This window comes from Spermophilus citellus (genome assembly GCF_964194105.1).
Source record: "Spermophilus citellus genome assembly, chromosome: 17".
NCBI lineage: Eukaryota > Metazoa > Chordata > Mammalia > Rodentia > Sciuridae > Spermophilus > Spermophilus citellus.
Genome location: NC_138199.1, coordinates 74526251 through 74540833, shown reverse-complemented (window position 1 = coordinate 74540833; position 14583 = coordinate 74526251). Strand labels below are relative to the sequence as shown.

The following is a 14583-nucleotide window of genomic DNA, read 5'->3' as shown; positions in this document are numbered from 1 at the left end:
AGGCGAGCGAGCCCCAGGTGGGAGTGGACCTCACTGCTGTGCCCTTCGGGGCCTTGGTCCCACCATGCCAGCTGGCCCTCGGGCACAGGGGCAGCTTGGTGTGAGTCTGCAGGGGACTCTGGTCTCTTCCAACCTGGTCCCCCCTGAGGTGGAAGGGGACAGCGAGCTGGGTCTACAGGATAGACAGGAGAGAGGGCCAGTCTGTGTCCAGAGGCACAGGTCAGGCTGTGAACAGATGAGGGGACGGAGAAGCAGGCGGGCCAGGGATTCCAGGAACACGGCTCCGTTGGGAAGGCTCTGCCCTCCCCGTCTCCTGCCCTTGCTCCACGCGGACAGAGGAGCACAGGACACATGAGCACAGGCCGTGGCCCTCCCCACAGGAGCTGGGCTCCCAGGCCGGGCCCTCAGTGGCCGGAGCATCTGGGAAGCCGTGGGAGCAACTACTCCCCGGGGCTCTGTGCAGCCCCCAGGCCCCACCATGGGGCCTTCCCCTCCCGCCCTCCCAGGCAGGCCCCCCTCTCTGCCCTTAGCCCCCGTCCACCCACCACCCTTCCTGCGGCTTGGCCAGCTTCGGGGAGCAGAGGCCACAGGCCTGCCCCTGTGCCCCAGCGCCTGGCACAATCTCTGTTTAAAGTGGGGCTGAGCTGTCTGTGCCGGGGAAGACTGGCACCCCGGGGCACTTCCTTGGCAGTGCCACCCTGAGCGGAAGCTGCAGAGCCAGGACCCCTCCTGGTGCGCCCAGCACCAGCTGTCGCAGGATCTGGACGGCCTGCTGCCTCCCCACCACATCCTGTCTGACTCAGCGGAGTGTGAACACCTCTTCCCAGGAGGGGGTGCACACGGTGGCACAGCCAACCAGGACGTGGACCAACAGAAGACTGGGGGTAGGGGAAACAGCCCCACCACCCTGCCCACCCGGGGCAGCCCTGGACGTCCGGCCTGGTGGATGGCGGGGGGGGGGGGGGGGGGGGGGGGAGGGGGACTCTGCAGGGTCAAGTTTAGAGAGACAGACTCACACCCAGGGCTGGAGGAACCTTCAAAGGTCGCCACAGCCTCACAACTCAGGGCAGCCCAGGCACGGTTGGAAATGCAGAGCCCCAGGACCCCAGGCCTGCTGAGCTAAAGGAGCGTGTGCAAGGGCAAGTGGCAAGGGTGTGGCCTGCACATCCTTCCCCACCCTGACCCCGGGGAGGGCCTCATTCCAGAAGGAAAACCAAGGAGAACCGAAAGCAGGTACTGAAAGGGCTGCAGGGCACCCAGGCTCACAGCAGCATTACCCAAAGGCCCTGGGAAACGGAACAAAATGCAGCATATACACACACGGAGTAGTATTCAGCCCTGAAAAGGAAGGAGATTGTGACCCGGTGACCCTCGAGGACATCATACTGAGTGAAATAAGCCAGCCACAAAAAGACCATTACGGTGAGATGCACTTCCAGAGAGACACGGCCCTGTGGGCCACCCAACTCCTGAGACAGACAGGAGGGCCTCGGGGAGCAGAGAGGGGTTGGGAGTGGTTTGAAGGAGACAGAGATGTAAAGTTATGGAGAAGCTGGGACAACAGCCTAAAAGCCTAAAAGCGGCTGAAACAGTCGGTTTTACGCTGCTGTGTTCACTACAGTTAAAAATTACGAAAAGCCAGGTGCTGGCTCACGCCTGTGACCCCGGCAGCCTGTTCGGGTTGTCTAACCAAAGAACACCATGGGACACCGGCGAGTTCCAAGTCCTGCGCCCCACACTCAGCTTGGAGGGGCCCATGACCCAGCACCCTTCATAGGCGCTTCTCACTGGGAGCCTGGGAAGGGCCGAGTTGGGACAAGCACACTTCTGAGGACCACAGTGCCCTCAGCCCCAGCACGCCCCCGCAGGCCTGGCCCGTCTCCCCGGGGGTGCTCTGAGAGGACCACAGAGAGGCACCCCCAGATGAAGGTGGGTGCAGGTACCACAGCTCCCTGGGTCCAGGGACTCTTCCCAGGGGCCTTGGCCATTTCCCCAGCAGGCAGTGGCCAAGGTGCTTGCTCTCCTTGCTGCTGGCCACGGCCATCCCTCCCCAGGGAGGAGGGGGAGGGAGGGAGGGAGGCCAAGGCACAGAGTCAGCAGGAGAGGGGCTCCCCAGCAAGCCCAGGAGGACAAGGGAGCCTGCCTCCCCACTGGGCCTCGGCCCTGTGGTCCCTGTTGGCAGCACCTCTCCCAGCAGCCAGGGGCTGCAGGCCCATCTGCGGCTCTCAACCCCACCCCGTCCAGCACTAACCACTCTTCTCCAAACCTCCGGCCCCCAGGATCACGGCGCAGAGTCCTGCCACAGCCCGTGGGGACCCACGAAGGGGTTCCCTTGCAACCCACGGACTGTTTCCAGAGTCCAAGTCCTCACGCATCTTGGGGTGGTCCCAGGGGTCAGGGAGCCAGGCACCGCCCGAGCGCTGGAACGCTGCCCTGCGTGTCCAGCTCCTCCATCTCCACAGAGAATCTCCCCCACGTGAGCGGCTCCCCCAGTGACCCCACGTCACGCCCATCCCCTCCTGCACAGGCTGGAGGACCCAGCCCCAGATACTCACCCTCCGGGCTCCTGGGCAGGGCCTCGGCCACCGGGGGCTTGGGCTCCAGCCTGCTCTGCAGCTGAGACGTCAGGGCCGGCTCTGAGTTCTCCAAGGTCTGGGGTGGGTGGGGACAGGCGGGAGCCTCGGCCGGCTTGGGCACCTGGATCTCCACCCTCTTGGGGGCTGCGTCGATGGCAGGGCTGGCAGGCACCTCGGGGGTCTTGGAGGCAGGGGCCTCCATCCTGCGGTGGGCTGGCTCCGGGGGCTTGACGATGGTGATCTCCGTCCGCCGAGGGGTCGGGTCTGGGGTCTTGTGGCCCAGCGCCTCGGCCCTCTTGAGCCCGAACCGGGCCGGCCCAGGGGTGGCCGCGTTCTCCACCTGCTTGGACGAGATGTCGATGGAGAGCTCCGTGCGTCGGGACACAGGTTCAGGCACCTTGGGCCCCGCGAGCTCCACCCTCCGCAGGGCAGGCTTGGGGGAGCGCTGGCCCAGGGGGTCTACATGGCGGGCAGAGGGCTCTGAGTTCTTCACACCCAGGTCCTGGAACTTCTGGGTGGAGCTGGCCACAGTGGCACGGAGCAGGGGCGTCTGGACCCGCCGGGGCGGGGTGGAGCTGGGTGGCTCGACCTCCTCGACCTCGAAGGATCTCTTCAAGGCTGAAAGACAGAGGAGGACGTGGTGAGTGGCCGCAGGGGACGCTAGGCAAGTGCGTGCTTTGGGCTAAGGAAGCATCCAGGAAGGTAAAGTGGCTGGACCACAGGGGACTAAGAGAAAGGACAGGCCCCTCCCAGAGGTCTCCCAGGGCACCAGCAATCAGGAGTTCTGGGGACAAAGACAACGGAGCAGGACGGACACTGCCCCGCCAAGGCCACGGCATGGGGGCCCACCTACAGAACGTTCCGGCTCGCAGGGGCCTGGATTTCTTCTAGGTGTGGCTTTCTGGTTCCCCCTCGCCCCCCCACAGCAGGCACTCAGACACCACCAGCAAACACTCCCGCGGCCAGAGGAGGACGCGTCCCCCGGGACCAAACTGCAACCGTAACGGCTCCAAATCAGGACAGGACACGAAGACCCCGTGGACAACGGTGGACGCTGCGACTTCTCCTATCCAGCGCTGGGCTCACCGGCCCAGGCACACCTACGGCCCCCGACAACCTGTGACGGAGACAACATTCTCCCCCTGACACAGACAGGGAAACCGAGGCAGGAGGCACCTCCGCCACGGGCCGATGGCGTGGAGAGCAAGTGGCAGAGCCAGGCTGCTGGTCGGCCCTGTCTCCCTCTTGCTTGTCCAGTTCCCCAGCCGGGTCCACGCTGGCCAGCTCCTCAGTCCTCTCCCTCCCCCACACGTTCCCCATCCTGTACGTCTGGCCCCGAGGGACGCGGACCACTGACCCCACCCTGAAGCCCAGCACCCAGCTCTCTCGCCCCCTCCACCAGGTCCGCTCCCTCAAGGCAGCGGGTGGTGCCTGCAAAGCCGCCCTCCCCCACCCTGCAGCCTCCCACCAAATGAGAACCAGCTGCCTGGTTACGGCCAGCAGGGAGAGGCCCACGTGGCAGGAGCCCTCCCCAGCTCCTTCCCCGAGCGACCCAGCCTGTCCCCACCCTCCTCTGCCCCCCAGCCCCCAGAGCCCAGGACTTCAGGGGACCCCACAGCCTCCTCCCCTCCCCACAGGGAAAAGGGCCGACAGCCGGTCCCGGCACTCAGCGACAGCTCGGCAAGACCCTTCGGCCTTCTTGCCTCCAAACGCAGAAGAGTTCCTGTGTCTGCAGGTCCAGCACCTCCTTCGGAAGACCAGGGGCTGGTGGGTGCTGGAGAGGCAGGGGGCAGGGAGCGGGTGGCAGGGAGGTGGGAGGCAGAGGCGGCCCCGGCTCTGAAGCCTGACCGTGGAGCCTTCCAGCTTCCCAGACACGACACTCACATGAGGACCGTTAGCCCTGGGCTTCCCTCCCTCACTTGTCCTGAGGCCCGACAGGGAAATGTCAGCTGAGTGGCAGGTGTGACCAGGTAGTGACAGGTGCTAATAGCCATCTCTGCCCTGCAGGAACAGGGGCCCAGGGTGGCCAGAGCTTCTGCATTTCTATATGATACCTCCTGATCCTTAAATGCCAGCCGGAAGCAAAACAAGCCCTTTGAAAGATCACACTGCAGCCAGACACGGAGGTGCACATGGTAGCTGATCCCAGCTACTTGGGGGGCTGAGGCAGGAGGATCACAAGTTCGAGGCTTGGGGCTGGGGCTGTCGCTCAGTGGTGGGGGACCTGCCTAGCATGGGAAAGAGCCTGGGTTCCGTCCCCAGCACTGCAAAGTAAATAAATGGTGAGAACAAGGTGCAGCGCAGCCCAACAAGATCACACCCACAAACCTCAGCTGCTCACAGGCCCAGCCAGTGGCCTCCGTGATCATGTGGCCACTGGGCGCAGGGTCCTGAGCCAGGGGGTGCCAGCTCCAGATTCCAACTTGGTGCAGCTCTCCCTGTCACTGGGCCAGCAGGGGGTTCACCCTACGTGCACACTGCATGATAGGCTGGGGTTAAGGTCACCCCAGCCAGGAAGTCCAAGGCTCGGAACTGCACCCCGTGTACTCCCCTGAGTCGCCTGAGGTCACCTGGTCTACCCCCAGCCTCCAGTGCGTGGTCCCAACTGCCCCGGATGGGGCCCCTGTGCTATGAATCCCCCCCAACACCTCCTGCCCTTGTTCCTCGCGGCCAGCAGACACTGGGTGAGGGGAGACCGTGACCAGACTTGCCCCAGGGAGGAAGCAGAGCCTGCCCTCGGAGTCCCGGTGAGTCTGTGCCCCCATCTGGAGAGCCCCTCCCTGGGAGCCCACCTGGAGGCACCCCGCTGCCAAGCACGCACCCACCACACAGCGTCGCAGGTGGAGTATCAGGTGGTGACCCGGCCAGGGCCACCCCTGCACACACACCCTGTCCACGCCGCTCGTCTGGGTCAGTGGCCTCCTGCCAGTCCCAGCTGCCCTCACTTTCTGTGCCGCGTCCCTTCAAGGCTCATGTCACCGCCGTCCTCAAGCACACCCTAGTGACCTCTGTGCTCACGGCCTGGCTGTTATCTACCAGGAGTCTGCTACCCTGCATCACCCGGTCCTCACTGGGGGAGCCACCCTGCCAGCAGGATGGTGACCATCAGGACCCAGGGGGAATTGAGCCCAGGAGCTCGCTGTCTCTGAGCTACACCCCCAGCCCTTTTTGTTTTGAGAAAGGGTCTATGTAAGCTGCCCAGGCTGGCCTTGAACTTTCGATCCTCAGCCTCCTGAGTTGCTAGCACCACAGGCCTGTGCCACCATGCTGGCTGAGTTATTCTTGATGGCTGTGGTGACACAGATCACCGCACTTTAAGAGCAGCTAAAAGGAGCAGCAGGAGAAGCCCCTCCGTGCTGGGGGGCGACCCCTTCCCCAAGGAAACCGTGTTCCAACCACTCCCAACCCTCCCTGCTCCCGGAGGCCCTCCTGTCTATCTCAGAAGGCCATACCTAAATAGAGAGGGGCCAGCCAGGCCATGCCAGCCCCAAACCAGCACCCCTCCTCCTCCTCCTCCTCAAGAACCAGGCCCCCCAAACCAGGCTCACTATGGCCTCCTCCCAAGCCTGCCTGGAGTCCACGTAGTCCACACCCCTCCCTCCCACACCACTGGCTTCAGGGAGAGTGTGTGGGCTCTCTGGGAGCAGAGCTGGACACTGCCACGAGCCTACTCCCAGCCCTTCCGGGAGCTTGGGACTTCTACGGAACTCACTACCGGCTGAAACACGAGTGTTTAACTTGGGCAGAGAGCCCAGAAGGAGCCTCAGAAGACAGGCCTTGGGAACAGAGAAGGAACAGTCTTTTTTTTTCTTTCTTTCTTTCTTTTTTTTTTTTTGGTACTGGGGATTGAATCCAGAGGCACTTACTACTGAGCCACATCCCCAGCCCCTTTTTGTATTTTATTTAGAGACAGCGTCTCACTGAGTTGCTCGGGGCCTCACTAAGTTGCTGGCTTCTAACTTGAATCCTCCTGCCTCAGCCTCCTGACCCGCTGGGATTACAGACGTGCATCACCACACTGGGTGCAACAGTCTTCTTTTTTCAACCTGAGACCCCACTTTCCTCTAAGTTTCCTTAATGGCTTGAATGTCTTCAAAAGAGACATGTCCACCATGTGATGTGGTGCACACCTGTAATCCCAGCAGATTGGGAGGCTGAGGCAGGAAGATCACAAGTTAGAGACCAGCCTCAGCAATTTAGCAAAGCCTTAAGCAGCTTAGCAAGACCTTGTTTCAAAATAAAAAATTGAAAGGGCTGGGGATGTGGCTCAGTGGTTAAGCACCCCGGGTTCAATTCCCAGTACCAAAACAAAAACAAAAAAACGACCCATAAAAGACATGCCCAATGCCAACCTCAGAACTGGGAAGGAGGGGACTTATTTGGAAAAGGTCTTTGGGATGGAATCAAGTTAAGGATCCTGAGAATGAGAATTGACGAGGGACACCAACAAATGTCCTTTTTTTTTTTTTTTTTTTTTTTTTTTAAAGAGAGAGTGAGAGAGGGGGACAGAGAGAGAGAATTTTAACATTTATTTATTCTTAGTTCTCGGCGGACACAACATCTTCGTTTGTATGTGGTGCTGAGGATCGAACCCCGGCCGCACGCACGCTAGGCGAGCGCGCTACCACTTGAGCCACATCGCCAGCCCCCAAATGTCCTTTTAATAAAAAGGCAGAGGGAGATTTCAGAGCCAGAGGCCCAGAGGAGGAGGCCACGTAAAGACCAAGGCAGAGACTGGAGGATACAGCCCAAACTGAGGGACACTAGGGTCCCCAGAGGCTGGGAAAAGGACCCTACCCTGGGCTGCTGGGAGGGAGCAAGGCCCGACCGACTCCTGGATTCAGCCTTCTGGGCCCTGTTAAGCCGCCCGGTTTCCAGTGATTAGTTACGGCGGCCACAGGACACAGACACAGGCCCCACTGCGGGCACAGGCCCTCCCAGTGTCTCCACCAGCCCCAGCCCTGCCCCCCCACACTCAGCAGGGCCCCACAGGGCTGCCTCCCCTCCCTCCCAGAGTCACAAAGGCCCCAGATGGTGGAGGGTCCCTAGGGAGGGCAGCCCTGCCCTAGATTCACAGTGGGACATTTGGCGAGGAGACCAGATTTCTGTCTAAGGCAGGGACGCCCGTGTGCAACGGCCCCCCACAGAGGACTTCATGGAGAGCACCCAGCCACGAAAAGTTAGGAGACAGCTTGCCATGGGTCCTCGGGCACCTCTGCCCTGTCAGGGTCCTAAAATCACCCCTAGGTCCTACACCCACAGGCAGAGCTACCCCCTTCTGCCTACGTGAACATGCCCTAGAGAAGCCCCCACCCCGGGACCCCCCCCCCAACAGGTCACTAGATGTGTCCTCCCTCCCCAGATGCCAGCAAGGGTTTTCACCAGCTCCTTACTTGCAGATCTCAGACCCCATGACCGCATATCACTTCCTCTTCTGTCTGCTAGGAGTTGATGCTACAAAGGGAGCAGGAGATGCCCCACTGGACATCACAGACTTCCACTGCTACACAGTATCAGGCAAATATGGGCCTGGCTGGCCTTGAAGTGTGAGCCTCCTGCCTCAGCCTCCTGAGTCGCTGGGATTATAGTCCCTGCCGCTGGGAGGTAAGACGGAGAGGGAAGGCTCCCTTCTGCCCACCTTCACTGCCTCTACAGATTCTCGGCCCTCCAAAGCCAGCTCAAATCTTCCCGGCCTCCACCCTCCCCAACTTGCAGCAAGACCCTGAAGATGGATCCTGTCTTTGGCCCACTTCTGGGAATCTAACCCAAGGAAACGATCAGAAGTACAGAAAGATTTATGCACCGGGCCATCTGCATCAGCACTACCACTGCAAACACTGGAAATGATTCAGATTCATGCAGATTTTTCTAAACCCATGTGCTGAAGTCCCACAGAGTCATCAAAATCACGCTTCAGAAGATGGGAAATGCTGAGGATATTAAATAAAAATAGCAGGACGCAAGATGTCTACCAAGATCCTAATCCCCCGTCACACACGCGTGCAGTTCACACGCACGCACGCACGCACGCACACACTCACCCTCGCGGAGATGGACCAGCTCCAGACAGAACCACAGTGGGTGTCATTAGACCCCCTGCCTCCCTCTGATAGGCCCATGATAAACGCACTCACTGCAGATTTCCAGGGCTCGACACAACGGGCACTCTAAGAAACATACCTTGCAGCAGACAAGCTGGAGGGTGGGCATGACTGTGCACGCCAGCCCACGACCCCTCCCAGGAGAGCATTTCCAGGCCGGCTTCTTTCCCAGGCTGGGCACAGGGCCACCCTCTCCTGTCCATCAAGCACCTACAGCCTCAGCTGCTCCACAAAGAGGCCAGAGTGGCCTCCCTCCAGATGCAAACTCTGCCGCCTGTGCCCGTGGGGGGCCGAATCAGGAGCGGCCTGGATCTGGGCCTGTTGGGGGAGGAATGCGCCCTGCACAAGGGGCCATTGTGAAGGCCCTGCTCTGACCGCAGGCTGCAAGCCTCTCCCGGCTCCTGGCTCCTGAAACCTGATCGAGCACTTCCTGGTGCACAGATGGGCCTGGTCGGGGGAGGCAGCATCAGGAGAGCCAGGAAGCCCTGCCCAGCCCGGGACAGATGTCCTGTACAGAAATGCTACAGCCCAAGGTCAAAAGAAACCCGGTGCCCGGGAGGGGGTGGGCAGAGAGACAGGAGGGAGCAGCAGGAAGTCCGCACTAGGCTCTGGGACACCCGCCTTGGTCAGAGTCCCCTGCTGCAGCGCAGCAGGTCTGTCCCTGAAGACACTGGCTGCCCAGGAGCCAGGGCCTGACCAGAGACCCCAGCACATAGAGCAGGAGCAGGAGACAAGGCCCAGTGTGCTGTCCTGGCCCACAGAGACCCCACCCACAGCTAAAGCATGTGGAGGAAGGTCCTGGGCACATGGCCACAGCCTCAGTTGACCTCTGCCCCATTCTGTCTCCTCCGAGGGCTGCCCTGCAAGGGTGGTGGGCAACGGGCAGGGCCTCGGCCTTTGCTGCCTGACTGTGAGGCTCCCCTGCTCCCCTTTGCCCGAGCTCCTGGGGCAATTGATGCAAAGCCACAGGCATCGAAGGCCCAAGAAGCACCTCAGCATGTGGCCTGAACTTCAAAGAAGGGATGAGCCAAAAAAACCAAGACCTGGTCTGGAGGTTTGGGTGTCAGGGGACGTGGGCAGTGAGACAGGGGACAGAGGCAGGTCCGGGCGTCTGCATCACATCACGTGCTATCGGAGTTATCAGGGCAAGAGAGCATGGGCGCCGGGGTGGCCCGCAGCAGTATGGCTCGGCTGGCACAAGTGCCCTCTGCTGAGCGTGAGCCGCGGGAGGCCATGCACGCTGACACGTGCACCACCCAGGGCGGCTGAGGCCACACCCACCCGGCCTCACCTGGCCTGATTCTGCTTCTCTGCACAGGGCCTTCCCTGGCACCCGCCTGGTGCCCACCCCTGCAGAAGGCAGGAAGGACTTAACACTGGGCCCTGGCCCCAGATGGGGCCCCCAGCACCCAGCTCCCTCCCCGACGCAGGTGGGACAGCCCTGGGCTCCAGGGGGGCTGAGCTCAGCTGCCCACAGGGCTCCACTGAGCTCCCTTCTCATCCCCACACGGGGATCCCAGGGGTCACCTCCCGCTTGGACCGTGGTCTCACAATCTGCGCCAGGAAGCCTGGGCGGCTGGGTGGAGGAGGGATGTGGATGCCGGGCAGGTGGAGGGAGGGAGGCCTTCACAGACAGAGGGGGAGGCAGATGGGGTGCTGGGGGGGTGCTCAGGAAGCAGGACAGCCCAAGGAAGGGCTTAAAGATAGCCACCGTGGAGCCCGCTTGGGAGGGCAGTAAACACCCTGGGCTCCCCGGGAGGGTCACACTGTGTAACAAGAGCAGGACAGGGGGCCAAGCCCACATACAGGAGGTGCTCCCTCCTTCAAGAGTCCCAGCAACACCTCAAACCTGCTGAGGTGTAAAGGAGAACAACGGTGGCGGCACCCACAGCTCAGGATCCCCACTCTGCCCCCCTCCTTGCCGTCCCCAAAGCCAGGCTTGGCAGGGCCATCAGAGGCCAGAAGCAGCCATCTCTAGTGCCAACCCACTCTGCAAGGGGCTCCGGCTCTGGACCAGGAGGCCAGCACGGCGGCCCAGGGCTCGGGCACCCTGGGCCTATCTGCACATCGGACCTGGGGAGACCAGGGGTCATGGTCCACGGACCCCTGCTCCCTGCCTCTCACCAGACCACGCCTGCCTTCAGGCCAGGACGATCGCACAGAGGTCCCCGCCTGTGTCCCCCGGACAAGGAGGAACAGGCTAAGCATCTCCATCTGCTCCTAGGAGAGGCACGGTAGCGTCATGGGGAACCCTGATTCTGCCAGGAGGGTCCAGCTCCTGGAGAGGAACCAGGGAAGGCCGTTCAGCCCTGACTGTAATGTCCACTTCTCTGATTTATTCCAAGGACTTTAGAAGGAGGCTTCTTCCTCTCTGTGGTCAGCACCCTTGGGCCAGGAAGACATGGAGTCCTTCCTGCCTGTCACAGCCCCCACCCGGGAGGCCTGGCCGGCTCTGGAATGACGATGTGAGAACAAGCAGGTCTACCACGTCACGTGCCTGCGGCGGGATTTCCCAGATGAGGCCAAAAGAAATAAACAAGCCCTCTCCCTTCCTCCCCCTCGGTGCAAGGGACCCTCCCCTCAGCTCCGCCTGGCTGGGGGGCGTGGCGGTCCCCAGCTTTCCTTCCAAAAACTGGGCTCAGAAACCCTGGATCCCTGAAGGCAGGACACAAACAGGTGGACAGCCCAGTGGCCGCTGTGGTCAACACTGCTCTTGAGACATAAGATCTCTGGCTTTTTTTTTTTTTTTTTGGAGTACTGGGCAGGGAACCCAGGGCCTTGGGCACGCTGGGCAAGGGCTCTACCTGAGCTACACCCCCACCCCTTCATTATGGTCACTTGTCCCTGGAATAAAACTCTAATGACCTGGGAAACAAGGACTCAGGCTGGACAGCACCTCCCCAGCCTGGCCACACCACCTCATCCACCCAGGATGGACCAGGGTTCCATCAGAGTCCCTTAAAACTGCCTCCAAAATCTGCTACAGTGTCTGAAGGACAGGGGACGCCACCCTGGGTTTGCCAAAAGTGGGATGAATAGTGTTCCCGCCCCTGATACACCCAGGGCTAACTCCTGGGGCCTGTGAGTGTGACCTTAGCTGGAAAAGGATCTCGAGGTGCCATTAAGGTGAGAATCTGAGACGGAGACGCAGGGATCATCGGGGAACCTCTCTCATCTACCAGAGGCTGGAGAGGCATGGAAGAGAGAGGGTTCCTCAGACCCCTAGAAGGGACCCTGCCAAGACACCTTGATGTCGGACTCTGGGCTCCACAGCCATGGGCTCCCAGGCACCAAGAGAAAATGGGAAAGAAAGGGGACAAGGGGTCGGCTCAGTGAGACAAGCATAAAATCCCAGCGACTCTGGAGGCTGAGACGGAAGGATGGCAAGTTCAAAGCCAGGCTCAGCAACGGCGAGGTGCTGAGCAGCTGGGTGAGACCCTGTCTCTAAATGAAATAGAGAATAGGGCTGGGAGGTGGCTCAGGGGCTGAGTGCCTGAGTTCAATCCCTGGTGTCCAAAACAAAAAGAAGAAAGGGGACAGGGGGCTGGGGTGCAGCTCTGTGGCAGTGCCTGTGAGGCCCTGGGTTCCGTGCCCAGCACCACAGGAAGTCAGTGAAGTAGGAAAGGGCGGGTCTCACGCCCACATGGCCCTCCCCATCCAGCTCAACCTCTTGGCCTTCGGTTCAGCCTGAAGCCACTCTTTGCCTCTGATTCAACGGTGCTTAGAAGGGACACTGGTGCCACCTGGCAGGAGGAGCCTCCGTCCCCTGGGCCCTTGCGGGCCCACCAGCTGCCACCAGGCTTCACACCTGGCCCCCTGGGTCCCTTCTGCTGCCTGGCCCCCGGTTGCCACCAACCCTCCCCCACATCAAGGTGTCCATGTGCGTCCCCTACCTGGGAAGTTCCCGGCTCGCAGTGGCCGCCCTGCCGACATCGTCACAGCTCCTCCTAGGTGTCCCAGGGGGCCGTAAGTCACGTGGTCATCCCCCCTGTGGCAGGTAGGACTCCCCAACTGAGAAGGGCCTTCAACGAGCGCTCAGGGCGGGGAAGACACCTCACAGCCTCGACAGACCCCGCCCGACAGTCCCCGCCCGACAGTCAAGCCCAGCTCCTGATTCTGGAAGTCCCTTCACCCAGCGCAGAGCCGCTGGCCTCCAGGCACAGGCTCCCTCCTGCTGCCTCCTGCCTCCTGCGGGCCCCATCTGGCAGCCTCGGGTCATTCCAGGCTGACGGTAAACAGGGCTCTAAGAAGCAGGACTCCCTTTCTTCTCTCCTAAATTACAGATTGGGGAACGTGGGCACATCTGGAACAACTGGCTGCAATGCCTGGACGGGTCCTACCCTCCCCCTTTCAAGCCAGCTGCGGGCCATCTCCCCAGGATCAGGAGGAGGGAAGTGGGCTGGAGCTGCAGCAAGAAGACAGATGTGGGGTAGATAAGGCGAAGAACTTCCTGGCTCAGGGTGGGGCGGCTGGGTGAGAGGGCAGCTCAGAGCAGAAGTGAAGATCTCTGGGTGTGGCCGGCCTCCGAGAGGGAGGGCTCAGGAGACCTCTGCAGGTCAGAGGTCCCCTGGTAAGGGCAGCTCTTGAGGGAGCCCCTGAGAGACGTGGGCTTCAACACACGACTCCAGCCTGAGCCCTGAGGCCACCGAGGTCACAGGTCCCAGGGGGAGCAGGTTTCCTGAGCTTTAATCCACCCACATCCTCCGGGCAGCCCAGAAACCCGGCAGGGTCCTGCCTGTGGCCCCCGGTCCTTCTGGGGAGAGAGAACTGAGCTCCAAGGAGGGTCCGGCCACGGTCCTCCTCCCAGCCCCGCCCTCCCACCCCCCTGCAGTCCAGTACTTCCACTTCCAAGGCCCCGCTGCAGCCCAGGGAGCCAGGACACGGGCCCTGAGGAAGGTGACCTCGGCCCGTTTCCACCCAAGCACCGGACAGCGCCAGGCGGGGTCCGTGTGCAGCCCAGTGTGCGGGCCAGGCTGTACCTCCTCCTCTGTTCCCAGCCTGGTCACTGGTCACGGCTGGTGGCAGCCACTCCTAATGTGCAAGGAGGCCATCCTCCCTCTTCTCCTGACCAGCTACTGGGAAAATGTTAAAAGCACTTTAAAAATGAAGGGAAAAAAAAAAAAAGGCCTCACAGCAGGGGCCCTGGGCCAGGTGGAGGCCTCCATCAATCACCCAGCCAGGGGCACCGAGGGCCAGATGGCTCTGTGTTGTGGCCTGGAGGCCCAGGCCAGTATGAGCTGCGACCTAATTACAGGGGACGGTGACCCTGGAGAGCGGAGTTCAGGCTCCGGTCAGAGCAGTGCCCAGGACAGCCGGCCTGGGAGCCAGGGAAGGGGCAGGGCCAGCCCTCAGTGAGCAGACCCATGCTCTCCACGCTGCAGCAGAGGTGGGACAGAACTGTGAGCGCACAGCCCTGCGCCTGTCCAGCCAGCCTCACCGGGCGCAGTTCGAGGGCTGGGTGGGCTTGGTTGCCATCCTCAAAAACTAGAGGGGGTCGCCAAAGAAGGGGGTCCCAGAAACCCAAAGGAGGAGATGGAGGGCTGCGTGGGACAGGCCACGGCTGGACACTGAAAAGAGTCCAGAAGGAGATGCCAGGGAGGGAGAGCCTGGGCATTCCAAATGGCCCAGGGGTGGGGGCTTGGCAAGGCCCGGGGTTCCTCCTGCTGAGACCCTCCTGGCTCCCCTCACAGCTCTGGGAAACCCCACAAAGCCATCCAAGGACACCTGCAAAGAGCAGGTGAGGCTCTGGGCCAGGAGGGAAGCCTGGACTCCCCGGGACTGCCCAGAAGGAGGAGTCCAGAGGTGAAGAGCAGCCGCAGGGACCCGGGGAGAGGGTGTCTGCCTGCAGGGGAGGCAGAGCTCTGGGCCTGTGGCAGAGCTGGGAGGGGAGTCTGGACCACACCCCC

At 61.7% G+C, this 14583-nt stretch overlaps 1 protein-coding gene and 1 long non-coding RNA gene across 9 annotated transcripts in view; one reads left to right on the top strand and one right to left on the bottom strand.

The window, feature by feature from the left end:
- Window positions 1–14583, bottom strand: part of SEPTIN9 (septin 9) — a 140436-nt gene that overhangs the window by 61510 nt on the left and 64343 nt on the right. For 4 of the 6 annotated variants that reach the window (XM_081273042.1, XM_081273046.1, XM_081273043.1 and 1 more), the window contains one exon: window positions 2556–3194. In XM_081273042.1, the coding sequence (XP_081129168.1) occupies window positions 2556–3194 (639 nt within the window). Of the gene's footprint in view, window positions 1–2555; window positions 3195–8756; window positions 9077–12570; window positions 12750–14583 lie in introns of those variants that run through there. The other 2 variants (XM_081273045.1, XM_081273041.1) reach the window with 2 other exon arrangements.
- On the top strand, window positions 3202–8543 carry LOC308637040. 3 transcript variants are annotated; one of them, XR_014019535.1, is made up of 4 exons: window positions 3202–3978; window positions 4214–4343; window positions 5162–5323; window positions 8022–8543. It is a non-coding gene; the product is annotated as an uncharacterized lncRNA (long non-coding RNA). The 3 variants fall into 3 exon arrangements; XR_014019536.1 differs by having other exon boundaries at window positions 3202–4343; window positions 8022–8180; window positions 8292–8543; XR_014019537.1 differs by having other exon boundaries at window positions 3202–4343.